This window comes from Cebidichthys violaceus, unplaced genomic scaffold (assembly GCF_023349555.1).
Source record: "Cebidichthys violaceus isolate CVI_PGR_0920_01 unplaced genomic scaffold, fCebVio1.0.p SCAF_6, whole genome shotgun sequence".
NCBI lineage: Eukaryota > Metazoa > Chordata > Actinopteri > Perciformes > Stichaeidae > Cebidichthys > Cebidichthys violaceus.
Genome location: NW_027176816.1, coordinates 6,902,797 through 6,923,574, shown reverse-complemented (window position 1 = coordinate 6,923,574; position 20,778 = coordinate 6,902,797). Strand labels below are relative to the sequence as shown.

Genomic DNA, 20,778 nt, shown 5'->3' with positions numbered 1-20,778 from the left:
CATTTCTCTCCAACCGAAAACTCTCTCTTTCCACTGTCCTCTGTGTCCAAACTTCAGCATGATCGCCCTCTCTCTCCTCCAGAGCAGGATTGGTCAGTCCCCCACCCTCTCTGCTGCCTTCCCTTCATTCTCTCTCTCTCCCTACTTAAATGCTTTTAGCATAGAGAGAGAGAGAGAGAGAGAGAGAGAGAGAGAGAGAGAGAGAGGGGGGATGGGAGATCCATGGGGGAGGGGAGCTGAGTACTCACTCTGTTGTCACTGGCGAGAGAGAGAGAGAGAGAGAGAAGGAGGGAGGGAGGGAGAAAGAGTGGAGTTGTGTCCCATATGTGGAAAAAAAGCATAGCAGTGTACACACGAGTCTGGTCTGCTCCAGGGATTATCGTAGCGCTTTCAGATCTGATGGGGGACATGCAGGCATGAATAGGTAAGGCTGCCTGTCTTCTCTGCATCTCTGTGTTGATCTGCTGTCATAGCCCGCTGCTCTCCCTGCTGTTTGACTTGGCTCCGCTGGCTGGCTGAAGTTGGAGGTGGACTGGTGCTGAGCGTGTTATAGCAGCTCTCCTCTTTGGCCACTGATCATGAGACATTTCTCTGAGCAAACCAAACCTCTGAAATCTGCCTTCTCCTCTCAGCCTTTCTCTGAACTGTGCAAGGACAGAGCTGTGTTTGTTTTAAGTGGAAGTTGCGGTTTGCTGCTCAAGTGCAGTTAGTTATTCTGGGCTGAGTGTTAAAAGTTGACTGTCCAACAGAAGGAGTCATATTCTGAGGCAGTGTTGTACGTAAAGCCTGTTGGTGTCCAGGGACAGCCGTGTGGTCATTGCGTAATTTCTCTTCCATGTGAAACAGTGTATGATTGAATATAAACTGGCTTTTATGACTTGTTTTGTTTTTATACATACTAAGAAAGAGATTCTCTGTGACAGTGAAATAATGTAAAGCAATAAATATAAAAATGTTGAATTACTACTGTTAAATACTGTTTCTTTGTTTTATATATTTGAGTTTGTATTATGCTTTGCTAGGGATTTAGTTTTTTCAACAGATACAGTAGCTTCATGTTTCGTTGTAAATGCACTGTATATTTACAGAAACGTGTTTATTTGTTGTTAAAAAAAATGTCACATATTTGAAATACTGGAAGACTATTTCAGTCACCTCTCTATTGATTTACACTATATCTTCTGAAGCAGCATAGCAGCAATGTGGATCAAAAATATGGATTGTTTTCCATAGAATTGAGAAAGAACCCAAATGGCTGTTATGAACAAAAATACTTTTCTAGATTATTTTTAATCTCCTTGGTTTGCTCAGAGAGGTGCCTCATATCAGAATGAAATGATAGAAACTGGAGTATTAAACTGTCTTTAATCTGTGCATGATTAAAATATGACATTTACAACACAAACCAGAATAGAGATAGACTATATTTAATTATGAAAATGGACAATCATAGTTGGTTAAATTAATTCAGGGTTTTTTTAAACTGCATAATTAAAATTGTCAATCCACCTCACACAGAAGTGTTTTTGTTTTTTTTAAATGTGCAAAGTAAAACTTTATAATGATGAGAAACATTTTTTCCTGCATTTTGCTTATGCAGCTCCAAAAGTGTCCGGTCTCCTAAGAATGCAGTCTTTATTGCCTCAGTGCACAGAGCAATGGTATGCATGACTCTTTTTGTGAGGCAGATTTAGAAAGCCCTCTTTAAAGGCTGAACACAGCTTCACAATCAGCTTAATGCCTGCCTATAATGAATACCCTTCTGTGTGTCAATTTGGCAGACTGTGTGTGTGTGCATGTGTGTGTGTGTGTGTGTGTGTGTGTGTGTGTGTGTGGATTCTGTTTGTGTTACACTGATAGGGTTCTCAGGTTGGTTGGTAATTCTATCATACTCTGGGCTGTGTGTTTGTGTGTGTTTAAGTTTGTGTTGCTGTGTGAGCTTGTGCGAAAGGGTTGGTTGACATGTGAGTGTTTGTCCAGACATTGTGCAGCAGCCTGTAACTCTCTCTCTCTTTCCCTCTCTCTTTCTCTCTCTCTCTCTCTCTCTCTCTCTCTCTCTCTCTCTCTCTCTCTCTCTCTCTCTCTCTCTCTCTCTCTCTTAGGGCTGTTCTGTTGTCAGTATGAGCTCATGCTAGTGATGGACTACAGCCGGACGGACGCTAACCTTAGCTGGCTTTCACAAAACAGCATTCCGCTTTACTGAGACCAGCTCCACAGAATGCTGAGTCCTATTGTCCCCTATAGTGAGTACACTACAACCTTCTTTCTCTCTACCTTACCACATGTCCCATCGAAAAGCTTCACTTCACTTAGTTGGACTTTGCCTGAATCAATGAACCCTCATTTATAAAAATAAGTGGGAGTAGACACTGTGTTCAGTATCTTGCAAACATTAGGAAAAAATGCACAGGAAACTGTGAAAATGTGCAAGCCTCATTGTAGAAACCTGACTTTTTCCTTGACGTCCTTTGTGGAAATGCTAAACCCTGGGCACCGACCCTGTCTGAATGTTTCATCACCAGGCAGAAGACACCAATGGGGAAGGAAGAGGGACAGAGGGAGGTTTGAGGGCTGATGGTTTAAGCAATAGAAACCCCTCGGTTCTGCCAGTGTCAGTTTACCAATACAGCTCAGGACTTAACACCACACATGCTGCCCAATGCTCTCCCCCCTTTTCCCCGTTCTCTCTTTTCTCCCTTCAATGCTGACCTAATAACCGACGTGTCCAGTTTTGGCCTCCCCCTTTGCACCCTCTCACCAGGTTTCATTTGAGTCCAGTGCTCTGGCTCTCCAAAACAGCATTGTTTGCCGGCCAGCATGGGGCTGCCGCCGTGGCCTCGGCCTCAAGAGCTCCTTTTTCCCAGCTCTTTAATTTGCCTCAAAGGAGTATTATTGGCATGACAGTTAAAAGAAAAGAAGGAAAAATCAAACAGAATGGTTAAATTAAAAAGTATTACTTCATAATTGATGGCAAAGTCTGTGTAAGGCAAGTGTGGACAAAACAGCATAATGAAAGCCGATGTTTGACAGTAACCATGGCACTTTGTTTGCTTTTTAAATTTAGCTTTGTAAATGTCACCCTGGAAATAGCGAATGTTATTATTCACCCACTCATAAGATGAGTGAAATTTAAAATTGTTGCCAGCCGAATAAGTAGTTGACCATATGTGTTGTTACGAAACATGTCCTTTCATAAGTGGCTCTTGACGATGTTGATTTAATGCCTGTTCTCCCAGAACATGTCATGTTTTTTCTCCTTTAAAGATGTTAATAGCTTTAAATCCAGTGGATTTGGTCAAATATAACTGATGGACCAACAATTTGCAAGAACATGCATACTTATTTTGCTTCCCATCAAGGCCTGTTTAAGTGGTTGTTCCATCAGCTCCCTGCACCCTGCTAGTCCACACTGACTGAACACACTCTCCCTGCTGCTGTAGAAGACAGCACGTCCAAGAATGTCACAAACTGCTGGTAGAATTGTTAGCATGCTTTAGCGCCTGCACAGGGCTTGTCCTTCATGGGAATCTTCTAGTACGCTACGTGCTTGCCTTTGTGTGTGATTTGCTTTTACCTTCGGGATGCACAATGATGGTTTTCCTCTGCTTTCATATACACTTCATGTATAGAGTATCTCTGTTCTGCAGAGATTCTGCAGCGGTGAGATCGTTTCAGAACAGCCTACTAGTGTGTGTGTGTGTGTATGTAGACAGAGGGAACTTATAAGTGCAAACAGCAGTGTTATGTAGTCATGTTGTTGACTCTCAGACCAGTGACACACAAAACAGACCTCTGTGCTCGCTGGTGACACTGTAGCTCACTGTCTTTTACTTAAAGACTGTAGTCATGATTCCACTGAGTAAAAAATACAACTGTGAGGGTCTTTGCATGTGCCGGACATGCGAAGACTCTCACCTCCATGTTGGAATCCCCAACAAAAATTTGTGGGAATGTTGAGCATTCCCACTTTCCAATGCTATTTCTGACTCCTGCTGTAGGCATTTCTGCCCGTGCACATAGATGGGTCCCAGTGTGTAAATGCACACAAATAGTTTGGACAGGTACACCCACAAACATACTTCACTTTTTGACATCAGGACTGCCCTACACATCTAGTCCTAATGATTTGGATCCAACATTAAGTCAGTGTGTGTGTGTCTCATTGTTCCCCGGTGTGTCCGGCCCTTGGCTCTTGTCTCCGGCCAGTCCGGAGGACTTCAAGCTGGGGTGAGCAGCCACGGCCGGACCTGAGAAGAAACCTGAGAGAGATTCCAGGGGCCATGGATACTCCTGGTGGGATTTGGTGCAAAGAATCTGTAATCTGCACTTCAAACACACTCTTAAATCAGTCCCAGGCCGCCAACCCAAGAGTGCCCTAACTCTTGTTGCTGGGGCCCCCGCTGGTGTAGTGATACCTTTTCTTTTAAAACAACACACACACACACTCACACACATGGAGCAACTACACACCGGAGTCCAAATCTGGCAGTTTTTATAGCTCTCCTCTGACTGACCCCTCTCCCTCTCCTTTCTCTTGCTGGCTCTGTTTTTATGTTTTGTGCAAGTGTCTTTGTCAATGACTCGGCTAAGTCATGGAGTAGTTTGTATAGAAAAAAAAGAAGTAGATCTCATCCTGGCTCATCCTGAAGGAGCAGGCTGGAGGGCTGTGCCAGCGTCTATTCCTTTTGTAGGCAGAGTGGTATGAGTGCTGCAGTGGAGGGGCCTGTGAGGCCCTTCAGTAAACACACAGCCTGCCAAAGTGTGTGTGTGAATAAGCACCGAGATCATTAGTGTAGGGTGTGAATGGGCTCTAATTAGCCCCCAGTGTGTGTGGTTGTGTGCGTGTATATGTCTGTGTGTATGTTGTGCATGCGTTTGTGTCCACAAGAAAAGAAGGTTAGGGACCCAGGGCCCTGTGAGTCCACTGGCCCTGGGCTCTGTCTCTCTAAGGGTTCATCAGCTCATTAAGGAGACCTCCGCTCCCGTTAGGGGCCCAATTAAGAAGCAAGGTGGTGAGGCTCATTTGGATGGCAACACTTCACTGGATTCCTGAGGCAGCAGAATTCAGAGCTCGACAATGAGACACAACTTCTTTCACACTAGCAGAGCTAATTAGTAAATGACCACGCTTGAGAAATAACATACTTTAACCGTTATGCCATTAGGTGTTTGTAGTGCAGAGATAAAAAAAAAAAAGCACTGCCACAGAGGGAAGTATGTTTGTTGATATATTGAGCTTCCTATAATTTGGGTGTGTACGAACAGAAAACAACAAATCCCAGAGCTGTCCATGTGCTGAGAGTATAAGATGGGAACACAGAGGGGCCAGGGGATTTGGACGGAGAGGAGGGAATGCAACATGCTCACTGGGAACGGGGGCCGAATAAGGGAGGTGGAGATGCAGAGAATCGGGGCAAGAAGGAGATTGCAAGGAAAAGAGCTGAGGAGGGGGAGATAGAACAGAGATTGGGCGAGTGAGACAGATGGAAGGGGTGATTGGTCATCACAGAGCCTTTGGACAGCTGTTCTCTGATATATTAGTGGACACAATGACCTAAAGCCAGCCTGCAGTCACAGAAAATAGGGCCCCTGTTTTTCATGAAGGGGTGGGGGGGGTTGTACGGGGGTGGTGGTAGGGACAGGGTTCCGCCATTTGTGGACGTGCGTTAGCAGGCACGGGGGATGGGGGAGTTGTTTCTAAAATTACGAGCATGAAGTGACGTATCCAGCAATTAATCTGGAGGCTTTCTAGTTTTGGAGAGTGCTGAGGAAAGGGCTGTAAAATGAGCATGCTCTCAGATGGGAGTTTGCTTTTTGCTGCACTATCATTAGCAATTCTAAACACGTTTGTCAGTTAATCAATGTTTAACAAATCCCATCAAGTAGTTTGGCTACTGCTCCCCTCCATCTTCTCTGCAGAACAACAACTTTTAATGACTCTGTATATTTGTTCGCCGCTAAGAAATTTGAGATTCACCACATGGAAGCTTGTTTTATTCCGTTTATTGACTGGTTCTGAACAATAATCAAGTTTTATTCTATCTATATTAGTAGTAGTACAAGGGCGGTATGATTTTACTATTATTTTAAAAATACTCCTTTTCTTCTAATACAACCCCATTAGGTGCACATGTTGACAAAAGCTATTCTGACATCCCAACATTCCCAAAGTGGGACGAAACAAAAAATAGAGTGAGTCAAAGTGTCATTCTGATACATGGAGTACAGATAGTTTATCCACAGAGAGAGGAAGGTACAGCGATAGGGGGAGAGAGAGACACACACACACAGAGGACATCCCTCAATGCCACTGCAGGAGATGGGCTCCTTCCTCCGGGGATTCGACTGGTGAGGCGTGTTTGAAAAGAGCTGCGTCTGCTTGTGCACTGGGCAGCAGGTGTGAAAACTCCCCACCAGAGCTCCCGCACTCTTCTGTTATTACATCTTTTTAGGGCCATGAAAGAGAGCGCAGATGAGCCAGAGGGAGCGAGAGGCAGAGAGGGAGTGCGGGATTGTGTTTCCTTTGATTGATAGTAGCCCTGTGACTAACACATAGATTTATAATAATTTTCCCTAGCAATGCCCAATTATGCATGTCTGATGAATTATGATCCCTGTGTTAAGGCGCTTTGGGAAGGGCCTCTAGGACTGACCTCAAACTTCCTTTAACAGTTTTTTGACAAAACCCCACACGATGAGATTATTCAGCATCTGTGGGGGGAATATTATTGGAGGTAACTTGACATTTTGTAACTTGATTATTGTGCAATATACATATTTCCACAATATATGTATGGTGTTTTTTGTTGTTGTTTTTTTGGAAAAACTGCAAGAGCTGTGAAATGTGTATTTGATACCAAATTGAGAGAACATCCAAAGACAATTTTCCACTGTCTCAACCTGCCACACCGTGAATTGTGGCCAGCCTCTCAGATTGGTGTTTTTATGACAGACCAGGTATGCAGTATGCAGCAGCAGGACGGCAGTAGAATAGTGAGAATGTCCTGGCTGATATTAGTGTCATAAATCACAGTGAACTTGAGAACAGACAACTTAAGGGGCTTCAAGAGTGAACAACAAATCAAGATAACAAACACTAATAAATAACAGATTCTAAATGCTCCTCCCTTTGCACACAAAACTCAGTTCATGATTGTACAAAGTAGTTATTTGGATATGTTCACTTAAATGCACAGCAGTGTTTAAAGAATGCTGAAGAAAGACATCATTTCTTCTACATATTTATGCCCAGCAAGCAGGAGTTTCATCCTATAACTCATTGATCAGCTTGCACTTGCTGAATACCTAACAGCTGATGCAGTGATCACAGCACCAAGTTTGTGATTTATCAGCACAAATATAGTGTCTGTCACACGCTGCCCTTCTCTCCACTTTCTGCCTGTCATTCTCATTTGGTACGGCTCTGTTCTTTGTATTGTAACTGCATTCATTTGAAGCGTTTCTTTTTAAAGTGGCTGTTTCTGAGATGTTTCTAAATTGAATCCCTGGCATACTGCCACCACAGCCGGAGCAGCATTCACAAAACAATTGGACACTGCAGCTTTCTGTTTAGAAATATTGAAAGAATTTTATTTTTGGCAAAGTGAGTTCACACCCTAGACAGAATTACCCTTTCATTGTGGAGGTCTTTGGGGTCAGCAGATTTGTTTAGAGCAGAAAGAGCTGGGTTTGGCTTCACAGCTTCTCCTATAAGGACAACGTTTTGATTCTTTTTTTGTGTTTATTTATTTTATTCAGATATTGTGCAATAATGTGATTACAAAAGGAGTGAAGACAAGTACATGGAAACATAAACATCCAATGGAGATTAAGCAAAGCAAGCCAAAGACAAACGACAAAAACAACTTTTTAATCCTGCAGTAGATTCATTTTTTTCTTGGTGCAATATATTTTGTAATTGTCAAGATGACCAGCAAAGCAGGTCTGCATCATGATCGCTCTTGTTATTAATGTTTTATATAAGATTAGGAACAGAGAATGACAGGATTTATAGATCTATGTACAAGCACATTGGCGTAGAGGTTGTACGATGGGGTAGATGTTGGTAGTTTTCTCTTGGTGGGTGGGGGTAGAGCTCAGCCATGAATAGAGCCCTGATTTGATTGATCCATGGCGCTCTTGTTTACAAGCGGCCTCTTCACAATCGGCACAGTTTAATAGCACACTGTCCCAGAAGGGTTGTTGCATCCGTGTCCGTTTTGTTCCTCGCGGCAGGGAAAACAAAAGTGCCGGGAAGGGAGAAGGAGAAAGCAACCTCAGGGGAGCAGTGAAAACGGCACTGGAGCCCTCCGTCTCCAGGCTTCCTGCCAAAATAACGTTTCAACTCACCCACTAATACTTCTTTTATAGGAAACCACAACAGAGTCTAGAGTTCTACCAGCCTATATAGGCCAAAAACTGCTCCGGTTTCACTGTGTAAACATGACATTCGATGACTTTGTAGATGTCAGATTGTAGCATTTGAAAGCAGAAAACACAACACGCTCCCTCTGAGCCATAAGTAGTCTAATTTTGATTTTAGGGCCTCCTCAAAGTAAAGCTGGTTTCTGCTGAACAGAGCCATGCCACTGTCTTCATCACGCACTCCTACAATAGGATGCAGCTCACACAGGTCCCTCAATAAATCCCAGGCTGACACAAAAGCTGTCAGTGGACTGCTGCTGAATAGATTAATAAGATTTCCATAATTAGATAGGCCCCTGACAATAGGATCCTTTAGGCTTTGTCTCAGGGCCAACTGGATTGCCGAGCCGCGCACGTCTGCTGGACGGACTTCCACTACAATGGCCGCGAAGACAGTAAGGCGGTCAGCAGAAGAACATCTGTCTCTCCTGGGGCCGAGAACACACACCCACAGTGGGAAGTTTCATGTGCACACACATAAGGTTCTTATCAAGCTCCTTTAAGCCAAGTAAAGCCATCGGTGAACAGAAAAGTAGTCTCCTCACTATTTTATGTATACTTCAACCAATTTCTGTTTACCATAAATTCAACAGCACAACTGATAAATGATAAAATATATTAGATACTCCAACAGACTCCTTTCTGACTGGATCACAGAGCAGCTTTACTTGATAGCAACAAAGACCTCCAAAATTATTGAATGAGTGCAGGATTGCCATTTTAAAACATACTGAGGTCCTTATCCATTCTTAGTAAATGTGTTTGTTTTTTTAATCCATAATCCACCTCTAATATGAGTAAGATTGAGTTGATGGGGGTGTGGCAGGGGAGAGAAATGTTAAAGCATTGGAGTTGAAAATTGTATAAGTGAAAGTTGCAACATGCAGTTGCAACATCCAGTTACATCTGGATTACACAATTCACAAATTATTTTAGCAGTTTGTGTTTTCTGTGTTGTATAGGATAATTTTAAATCTAGCATGGCGGAGAAATCTATATTTAAATGAATCTAATGATTGCACTGCTACCCACAGTATGTCCACATTGTCCTGATTTCCTGCTTCTAATCTTAGCTTTCTTCCTGCCCCTCTAGTGAATTAATCTACATGATTGCTCTGATTTAAGCAGAAGTGTAGATTACAGTTTGCTCAGTTTATTGTGGAGCGCTACTGCTCTAAAAACCACAATCCAGCCGAGGCCAAGATCTAATTACATGGAAAGGGCTAAACTGCTCTGCAACCCGGCTGTGTTCATCAGGGAAGTGAATGGCGGCCTAACTCACTGTGTGCATACAGAAAGAATTATTGAGTAGAATGCACTTTTTAGAAAGTAATTACTCTCAGATTTAATATGGTTCTTAAGTTATGCGCAGTTGGTCCTTACGTTGGTCAAGGGGGAAGTGTGAGAGAAGTCTGTTCTGTATTGGTGCTACTCTGATGATGGAGTGGAGAGCAGTTAGCCTGCCTCACTGAGTCCTCTAATGTCTGCTCCAGTCCGCTTAGAGAGACGAAGCGCCTGCTGTCCACTCCTTCCCCTCCCTCTTCCATCCCTACCTCCCCGCTGCAGGTTTTATGAGCTCCCCTGGGCCCTCATCCATCTCTGTCACACACAGGCCCCATTATTGGGGCTGCTCACTGGTTGGGCTGCAGATGGGAAGGGCCTGCAGGACATATATGGTTTCTGCAGCCCGGACAAAGACCTGCGATTCAGACCACAGAAATATGTGGTCATCTGGGTGTGGACAAGACAATGTCTTCAGCATGTTTGTAAAAAAAAGTGAACAGAGTGTGAGAATGTTCCTTTACCTCTTGCTGTGGAGGGTGTGTGGGTTGACTGAAGCTTAGGGAAGTACTTGAACTGGTTTGGCCATTGGGAACTTAAAGCAGTGGATTTGAATATGAAGGACATGATAATCCAACGGCCATCTGGTCTGCTGGTCTCATCTGACTGAATAAATAACGGGTGTAATCTGAAAACACACATGGGGAGGTTTGGAAAGCGGGTAAAGAAAGAGGGCAAAGTTAAGGAGTGAGCTAGAGAGGGCAGCAGCAGAATCGCAGGCTGTGGATATTGAGATTTGATTTAAATGGCAATAAGAAGCCTGGCTCCATACACGCAGACAGCCATGAATAATGAATCATCAGCCATCCACTGAAGGAAAGGCAGAGAGGCCAGTAATGACGGCTTTTTGCTCTATTCCTTTTTACCTCCCTGTCTCTGGCTGGAGTAGTCCTCACCTCAGGGTGAATCATGACACTTCAATAATGCCAAGCTATGTATGGAATGTCAAGCTAATGCCTCAGCAAGAGGTAGCGCTAGTCTTCATGAAATACACGATTCTATTACTATCCTACTGTGATAAAACTCTTGCATAAACATATTCTTCAGATGTGAAAATTCACAGTTGAACATGCAGGCACACTAAAACATGGGCTTGAGAAGATAAACAGAATAGTGTGCAAACACAGGAATTTAGAAGATGCATTGTATACTTGAGTTGTTAGACCCCCAAACATATGCATGTTCCGCTCATTTCAGATGCAATGTCAGTTTATTGTTTTACTGGAAAATAAGACCTTTGCATGAGGGGACATGAAGGGAAAACAATTCATGGAACAAAATCTCTCTTTCGACTGCCCTCTCTGCTGTTAGCTCAGCGATGTGCTCGGTGCGTAGCAGCCATGATCAATCAGAGCTCAGCCAGTGCTGAAGTCAGCCAGAGGAACAGACATTCCACTTTCCCAATGTTCCATGGGAGACTGTGCTGATGAATAGCACACTATGCTGCAAATCCAAACCCAACCCCCTCTTGCTTTCTCTCTTTTTCTTTCTTTCTGTCTTTCTCACTCTCTCCACACCACTGTCCGCACACACACACACACACACACACACACACACACACACACACACACACACACACACACACACACACACACACACACACACACTCTCTTTCCCTTCTCCCTCCCTGCCTCCCTCCCTCCCTCCCTCTGTCCAGCCGGCCACTGGGTCTTTGGAGCTCTGGTGTACGGTGGGTGGGTGGAGTGGTGGGTGGTAGGTGGGGGTGCAGGGCGGAGAGAGCAGGCATTCAGAGCAGCATGCACGGGGAGATAACAATAGGTCCTCTGGGAGACCTGCAGATGTTAGCAGTACAGGGAATAGTGGTGGGATCTTATTGCTATACTCCAACATGGGAAACTGCAAAACAACACATCCAACCTACTGATCTGCCTGTACTCTTTTTCTTTTTGCAGCTTCTATTTCTCCATTCACCTCCCCTTAATCTTCCTATCCCTCTCTGGGAAATGTGAGCCCCTTCTGCTAGCATAAATGATGGCAACACTGAAAAAGATTCCTTTCCAAACAGAAGAAAGGCTATTTCTTTTCACTGGCTGCTTGAAGAGGAGGGGCTCAGACCATGTGTCACTGTGCACAGGATAGTGGTCGTTGACAAATGTCCGCTAATACTGCTTTGCACCGTCTGGTTTACTAATTCATTTTAAACCAAATATAGACTACTATTTTGACTATTATTTCTGGATGAAAATAAATAAGAAATAAACAGAGGGTACAGGTGTCGCAGTATGGTGAACAGCTCTTTAACAAAGAAACACAAATTAAAATAAAAGTCTCTGCTGTATCTCAAGAGTATGTGTCAAATTCAAAATTTAACATTGAAAGAGCCATTTCACTTTAAAAAAAATGATATACGATATATTATTATAACAGTATATTATATTATACTATATTTTATATATAGGCAATCTTGGAACTAAAAGTTTTACTTTGAGAAGCAAATGGAGGAAAGCTCTTCTCTATTTTTAAGTTACAGCTCAGTTTTCTACCAAAGTTCCTCATTCCTACACCACCAATAGACTATTTTCTGACATAATTGCAATTATAGGAAAATCATGACCTGGTTCCCCTGTGTGTTTCTTTTGACAGGCCTGTTAAAGATGCACTGGAACCCAGAGCATGCCCAGCCTCTCAGCCAGTGGCCTGAGCAGCACCTGGACGTCTCCTCCACCACCTCATCTCCAGCCCACAAGTCAGAATTGTACTCTGCTCGCGGTCGCAGCGGCTACAACCACGCCTGGGCCAATGATGACATCTCTGCTCTCACAGCCTCCAACCTGTTGAAGCGCTATGCTGAGAAATATTCTGGCGTGCTTGACTCACCATATGACCGGCCACCTACTGTGGGCGCCTACCCAGAGCCAGGGGCCTTTGGGGTCCTCAACACCCCAAAGGTTGAGCTGGAGCCCTGGCCACTGACGCACAGTACCGATGCCTCCTATTCCCTGGTGCCCCCTGGAGGCCATGACAGCCTCTCAGGTTCAAAGGCCATAGCCACATCTGCAGGCCCTCCAGGGGTTAGTAGTGTTTCGGTGGTGAACAGTAACCTCTCAGACTCGGGCTACAGTGGCTCCAGCTCCTGCAGTGGCTCCAGTGAGTACCCCTCTAGCTACAATGGCACCTATCTCTCCTCCGGGTACTGTCCCCAACCCAGTGCAGCACTTCCCCCTGCCTCCCTCCACACTCTCCAGTCCACCCCCACCCTAGTGCCCAGCTATAGCCCGACCACACCTGTCTATAACTACCCCCCTAGCACATACCCTCCCCAGACCAGCCTTGCCCCCAGCTACAGCCACCCCTCTGCAACTTACCTTCCCTCAGGTCTGCCAGCCCCTACTCCAGTTCCCTCAAGGCCCACAGTTGTAGGAGGCAGCTATAGTTACCAGATCACCAACCTTGGGACGTCTGATTCTGAAGGGACATTAAAAAGAAAAGCATTTGAGATGAGTATAGAAGAGGATGAGAGCGCAGACGGGTCTCGTTACAGAAAATATAGCTATGACCCCTTGAAGGCTGGGGGAAACTCACCCTACAGTGTGAATGACAAAACAGAGTGCCGGGGAAACAGCTTCAGCAGTTCAGGCAGCACAGACCCTCATACCTTCAAGGCCAGTAAGCCCTCCTCCCAGCCCCTGGTGTCTCCTCAATATGGGGCAGCTGGGGAGTACAGCCCCCCAGCAGGCATGACGGGGGAAAATGGCGTGGCAGAGCAGGGCTTCATCCAACAGCAGCAACAGCACCGCTCCCAGGCCCACAAACGCCCCCCATTGTGTGCTCCAACTGTTGAGACTATGAAGAGCCCAGACCCCCGACTGTTGGACCTTGTCAACGGGGAGTTACTGGACTGCAGCCCAGCACTGGGCTGGGGCGAGCTGGCTGGGCTCACCCATGTCAAGGCTGCCCTGGAGGAGGACCTGCTGTGGCCCGTGTTGAGGCCCAGTCCAGTGATGCGGCCTCCAAGAACCGTCCTGCTCTTTGGCCCCCAAGGAGGAGGTAAGACGACGCTGACTCGTTCTTTGGCCTCACAGTTGGGGGCTTCCTTCTACCGGTTGAGTGGAGCCATGCTGGCCTCTAAAGGGAAGGCTGAGGCAGAGCACATTCTGGGCTCGCTTTTGCAGGTGGCAGGGGCACGACAGCCCTCAGTTGTGCTGCTCAGCCAGGTGGAGGCCATGGAAGAGGAGGGGCTGAGGCAGACACTGCTGACCACCCTGGAGAAAGCCCAGGTGGGGACCACAGGTCTGGTGATTCTTGTATGTGCCACCGGAAGGCCAGATCTGCTGCAAGATGCAGTGCATCGGAGCTTTGCCAAACGATATCACGTTGGGCTGCCAGATGTTGGTATGCGCAGGCAGGTGCTGCTGCAGGCCCTGTCGCCCCAGGGCTGCAGCCTAAGCGAGAGGGAGCTGACTGCTGTGCTACAGCGCACAGAAGGCTTCTCAGTGTGGGAGCTGCTGCAGCTCTGCCAGCAGGCACTCTCCTCAGCATCCTCCCCCTCTGGTGCCATGCACGGCCACCCCTCATCCTCCAAACCCCCAGCCTTCACAGACTTTGAGAATGCCTTCTGCAAGGTGCGCCCACACACCACCACAAAAGAACTGGACACTTGCATAGAGTGGAGCAAGATGTATAACCACTGAGAAAGCAGCCGGTCACTGTACTTGGACTCTTCATCTTTGCTTTGACATGGAAAGCCATGGGAATGTTTTCTTGTTGTTCTGTAATTACAGATTATGCAGCCAAAAGAGCCAGAGAAGCTCAACGATACGGGAGAGCTGACTACGTTGTTTTACTGGCAGAAGCATGCCATGGTGTGCTGTTTTTTTTCCGTATGAACATCCACAATACTTTTTTTTCCCAAAGAAAAGAAAGAGAAATAGGCCTTGTTGAGTGGGGTAGTGTATTAGTCTTTTGGCCAATGGGAAAATCAGATTATATACTATTTGGATACTCTCAGAGATCCTGATTAGCCTTGGTCCGGGACAAAATCAATTATTTGTTGCTAGGTGACGTGGTCCAAGATTATGGATAATCAGGGTTTGGAAAATCCCCCCTTTGACTGCTACTCTCAGGATCCTATTTATTGCCAGTCCACTTCCATGTTATCTTAATGTTGATTTAGTCATTGGATTGTCACTAATTATTCAGTAAGAAGGGCTTGGAATCAGAAAGAAAGATTTCAGTAAACCACAGTTTTTGACCAAAAATATTTCAAACCAAATGCATCAACAGTATTGCTATATTTCTCAAAACGGACTGGTCCCCAAAATAATAATAAATAATAAATTAATTAATCTTTCTCAAATCTAAACATGCTGCTGTCCTTCCCAGGAGTTGAGTTGTTCAAGTAAAACCTTGCAGTCACTCGACATTTTTGGTCGTAGAAATACTTCACACATATCTTTATTCAAGTCGCCAATAGTGCTACATTTCACTGACATCATAACTTCCACATACATATGTTCTTGATCCCACATTCCTCATCATCTGCAGTTATCCTGAGAATCTCACCTACAGAACAAAATGTGTACCTACAGCGTGTCTGTTTTCTCTTTCACTTACTCTTTTGTTTTCTTAGTATGTAGTCTTGTTTGAAATGCTCAGGAAGAATTTCTTTACCTCAGAAATATGAAATAAAGAATGTATGTAATCTTAGGGTCTTAGTAGAGAGTGGCGTGGAGCGAGAGAAAATAGCGAGGAGAAACCTGACAGTCTTGTAATACCCACTACCGCTGGGCTTTTACCTCAGAGAGAAACTTGAATATGCTACAAAGAGTAACATTGAATGTAATTCAGGTATTTCAAAGGATATTTGATGCCATAAATCCATGTATTATTATATATGAATATATAAACATGTTTTCTTTTCTGTTCTTTAACCCTTTATTTTTATTGTAGTTTATGGTGGAGTGATGATTGTCTTCAAGAAATGCTATGTAGTATACAGAAAATATTCCTTTTTTTGTTGGACAAACTGCTAATCCCCGTATTGTTTAGTGTTTACATATCCTGTATATGCATGTCTGCTGTTACTAGTTTTATGGCTGCAAAATACCATTTATGAATGTAAATACAAGGCACACAATCACATCTGAGCACAATAAGAAAACAAAGAAAACACAGATGAAAAATCTGCTTGAAGATTAAGTCTTTATGTACCTTTCAGCAAATCCCAAAGTCAAAGAATTTACACTTTATGTGTACATGTTGTGGATGACCACAACATGTAGACAATCCAGACAAATCTCTCCTTTTCCACCGGTCCTACTCTTCTGTTTTAACAAGCTGGAAAACGCTGGTCACTGGAATGCTGGTACAGAGGTCGTTCATGTTAGACTGTTGCTATGGTCCTGAGGAGGTATACACAGAGTGATGTAATATTTCCCACTGCCCTTTCCTCCCTCTGTCTCTCCCTCATCATTATTTTTCTCTTTTTCTCTCTCCCCAGTGCAATCTCATTAGATTGGATTGCCCCCTGGCCACGAGCCCCAGTGGCCATGTGGCGCTGCAGCCTCTCCCCACCCCCCCTTCTCCTTCCCCTTCCCTTATACCGATTCCTCTGGAGTGGAAGTGGTCTGATTGATGTCCAGCAACCCTATATCACAGCGCAGCCGTCCCTCTCCAGCTGGTGGCTTCAGTCATGCCATACAGCCAGATCAATTAGAGTGACCCCCGCTGTGCATACTGATCACAGTCTCAGAAACTGAAAACACATTTACAACTTACAAAACAACCCCTGCCTCAAGCAGCATGGTCTAGATAATGCTATCGACCATTCACATGTAAGTAAATAATAATGATGACTTAAAGGTACAAGTAGCTAACATTTTGATGTTTGTTATGCCCACCACTCCAGACAGTTTGTCCAATGAAACAAGCTTTTATTTTTTACATGTTTTGATCCGTTCTGGCGGTAACTTTGTTCTTGGTTATTGTACATTTTCTGTAACCATTTCTACCTCATTTTTGCGGCATATTGTACATGAAAGTATTTATTTCATGTCTTTTTTGATGTCTGTTTTAAACATGATAATAATGTTCTTTAACTGTAATGGTCTACCTCAGAAAAGACTGTATTTTAAGAGAAGAGTATCACACAATATTAAACAGAATTTGTCCATATTGCACTGCGGTTATTTCTTTGTTTTCCCCCCCTTTCAGCAGTTGAGGGACTGCAATTGACCAGAGTGCAGAATTTACATGATGGTGGTGCTTTCCATATGTATTTGTATCTGTAGCCTGGCTTGACCCCAATGTTAAGGTCAACACAGTTACTTAAACTGATTGCTAAATCGTTTCACGTAGAAACACACAGGACTACATCAAAAGGTTTTGGATTTGACCTCACACATTAGCAGGTAAAGTCAATGGGACAAAAGAAATAGGTACATAGTGGGTTCATGTGAAGGTGTGCTACTGTTAGATTTGAAACAAGCATTTTTGGAGTTGAGGCCATGTGTTGTGAGCGTTTATCTTTGTGGGGGTGAAAGATTAGAACGAAAGCCATGCATGCGTGTTTTGTGTGTCTACATGCACATACGTTTGCCAGCCTGCACGTGCATGTGTTTTTGTGTTGCAACAGAAGCAGTGCTAGCACACCCCTGAGGCTTCAGGCCCAGCGCCAGAGCACAGAGGTCCTTCATCCCTGTCACTGTCTGTAAACAACTGCTCGTCCCAGCGGCCCGCCTTGTGCTATTTCTGGTCTTTCCTGACATCTTTCAAAGACTCAAAACTAACTAAGAGAAGAAGTACATCTGAGAAACTCTGTGCCAAGAATTGAAAGTTTAGTCGAGGCATGAAACAGGACCCCTAGTTATGGATAGTGGTGTCAAAGCTGAGTTCAAAACATCTGCGACTGAATCCCAGTAGAACAGTAATGCTGGTGGTGTTGATGACAGAGTAATTAATAGTCTAATAATGATGCATAGCTCTGTTATAAGCACAACCTTGTTCTGAGGCCGCCCTTCATCCTCTGATGAAGGATAATTGTTTCTGCAGCTGTTTCAAAATTATTTTGTATTTAATAACATAATCCACAGAACAAAATAACCTTGCAAAGGTAGAATAGACCATGTTGATATGTGACATTGGTATATGAGGTGAGGCACATTTACATCTTCCATACTAACTTCACACTACAGGAAACGTTTTGACAAATAAAAGATTAAGCATTGAATATACCGGCTCGAGTTTTTCATGTTTTTGTACTTGCAACAGTCACAACATTGTAATGGCTTTACCTCCACATGATGGTATTGCTGTAAGATAATTTGTGATAGTTGGACAAAGACCCTGCTCACACTAACTCCTGCCTTCTATATACTTCCACAGTCTGTGAGTCACTTTCCATCCAGTAAGCAACTGAACAACAGTTTGTCCTTTTTGTCCTGAGTGATTCCTGTCCTGCAGGAAGTCAATCATGTTCTTCTCCCTGCTGATTGGAGGTAATTAGGCGAGCAGAGTTTGTAATTGGATAATAAAAGATGCTAATGAGCTGCTGTCCTATTTACTCATACTGTGGCAGTGAATAGCAAGACACAGCTCTGCCACACTTTCCTCACTGCGATACAGCTGTAATAAAAACTGTTAGTGTTAGAACATTTCACAATAATTAAAATAAATTATATTGATCAGAATAATTAGCTGTATATAGTTGGGTTTATTAGATAGTCAAGATTAGAAGAATAATTTGCATTATAGCACATTTTAAATAACTTGATGTCAAAGGTGTAATTGTAATAGAAACCAAAGCTTTTAGTCACTACATTGTAATCACAGATGCATTTACAACTATTTGGTTTGTTTTGTGCTGATTGTGATTGAAAAATATTTCCCCCCATGCATTCAACTTAAATTTCTATATTGTTTTTTTTTTTTTACAGAGTTCATGTGATAAAGTTATTTATGGTAACAACCTTCATAAAAAAAGGTCATTCTCTGAATCTCATTTCACACAGACAGTCCTCCTCTCTACCTTTGCTGTGCTGCTGGTCTTACATTGTCCGGGCCTTGATACTGACAAGGTTGACATCAGAGGAGAGCTCTGACACTGGGTGAGTTAGGACTGCCAGCTGTTAGCAATCAAGTCTATTTTGAAGTCAGGGACACATGGACCCCCAGGGCCATAGCAGCAACAAGCCCAACCCCTCGCCCCCCCCTCCCCCCCAGCCTACAACCTCTGAGCCCCCTGGTCCCACAGATAGCCCGCACAGCTGTATTGGTTCCAGATGTTGAAAAGTTGCAGCAAGGGCCCTTTACCTAAGAGGACCCCAAAAAATGATGGCGGACCTGCAGAGAGAGTGATAATGCAGCAAACAACAGTAACACAAACAATGATCTGAAGTTTTAAGTGAAAGGTTTTAAATAATATTGTTGAACTCTCGCCTTTGACAGAGGTGGTGCTGCATATTGTTTCACAGGGAACACTACCACCGCAGACTGCTTTTAGAGACTGTGATCAATGTCATTTAACATGAGATATTGGCTGTTTCATCTCAAACATTGGCCTGAATACTAAAGTTTAATCTTCATGGTAACTGAGACCGAGTCCATTGGCTCTGCAACATTTGGCAGTTTTGTACAGACTCGCATGATCTAATGAGAGAACACAAAAAAAATGAATCACAACCATCAGATGAAGTCTGCAGCTCCAAGACAGACGAATAAACTAATCTGAAACCTGGATCGAGTGAGGAAAGAATGGCACAATGGAAACTGCTCAAGTTGTTTGAAAGGAAACGGTCAAATCTTTGCAGCTGCATTGTTTCTGTGTTGGACAGGTCAATCAAAACTCTAAGGAAATTGGGTTTGACAGACGGAATGTCCTGGTAAAATATCTTGGCCTGCCCCCTCTCACATGACTAAAATGTAATCACTGAATAAATAAATAGTAAATAGGCATATATGAAAACAAGTAAAACAGAAGGGTCACTGTGAGAATGGCAGCATAATCTGATATTTATAAAATCAGAGGATGCCTTCATGTTTTGGTGATTTCCTTCATGTTGGGTAGTCTGTAGAAGATCTTGTGTGATCTTGCCATGATGGCACCTAATTCCAAACAGACTATTCAACTCATTATTGATGAAGCAGATTTAATGCAGGTCTATACCTCCCTCATGTGGCCAGTTCAAGAAAAATATTAAACCATAGGTATTACCTGACTGTGCCATGAATCCATTCACATTAGACCCCAACCGATAAGGCTACAATTAGATGTATTCTTGTGGAATTCATTTTGTTGTAAAATTCATCAAAATGTACGGATCATACAACTTCTAGAAAGTTATCCTGAAAAATACATACGATTATACCATGTCCAAAAAAGTCATGGTATAGTATGTTGAAAAAAGTCATAGTATATTATATCGAAAAAGTCATAAAAGTCAGTATAGTATGTCGAAAAGTGTCCTGATATAGTATGGTATGACGTAAAAAGTCATAGTATGTCGAAAAAAGTCTAAAAAAAAGCTATAGTAAGTATGTTGAAAAAAGTCTGAAAATAAGTCATAATATAGTATGTGGAAAAAAGTCATAAAAAGTCTCAGTATACTATGTCACAAATAGTCATAATATAGAATGTCAAAGAGATGTCATAGTATAGTATGTTGAAAAAAGTAGTGAAAAAGTCATTGTATATAGTGTGTTAAAAAAAGTAATTAAAAAGGCATAGTATAGTATGTCGACAGACATACTATATAAATAAGTTCTACAATATACTGTATGTTGAAAAACGTTGTGAAAAAGTCATAGTTTAGTATGTAGAAAAAGTCATAGTATAGTACATCGAAAAGATGTCATAGTATGTTGAAAAAAGTCATGAAAAGGCCATAGTTTAGTATGTGGGTAAAAATTATTAAAAAGTCATAGTATGGTGTGGCAAAAACAGCACCAATATCATTGATGCTCGGTAGATTGGTACTAATTATGTTTTGGGTGGTTTTAGTCACGCGCTGAGCCCTCCTGTCCTGTGCCGTACACAACCTATGCCCGTTACAATGT

The 20,778-nt window shown here is 43.4% G+C and overlaps 1 protein-coding gene across 1 annotated transcript; it reads left to right on the top strand.

The window, feature by feature from the left end:
* The first annotated feature begins 316 nt into the window (after positions 1-316).
* On the top strand, positions 317-16,902 carry fignl2 (fidgetin like 2). Its single transcript, XM_068733689.1, has 3 exons — positions 317-424; positions 2,103-2,243; positions 12,370-16,902. Exons 2-3 carry the CDS (start codon positions 2,219-2,221, stop codon positions 14,415-14,417), a joined length of 2,073 nt encoding a protein of 690 aa, XP_068589790.1. The 5' UTR covers positions 317-424; positions 2,103-2,218; the 3' UTR covers positions 14,418-16,902.
* Positions 16,903-20,778: the final 3,876 nt, after the last annotated feature.

What these genes read in the sequence shown, in the direction of transcription:
- fignl2 (XM_068733689.1), top strand. Translation starts at nt 2,219, where the DNA reads ATGCTGAGTCCTATTGTCCCCTATA. An exon ending in GAGTCCTATTGTCCCCTATA is followed by an intron (nt 2,244 to 12,369) that starts GTGAGTACACTA and finishes TTCTTTTGACAG; the next exon opens with GCCTGTTAAAGATGCACTGG.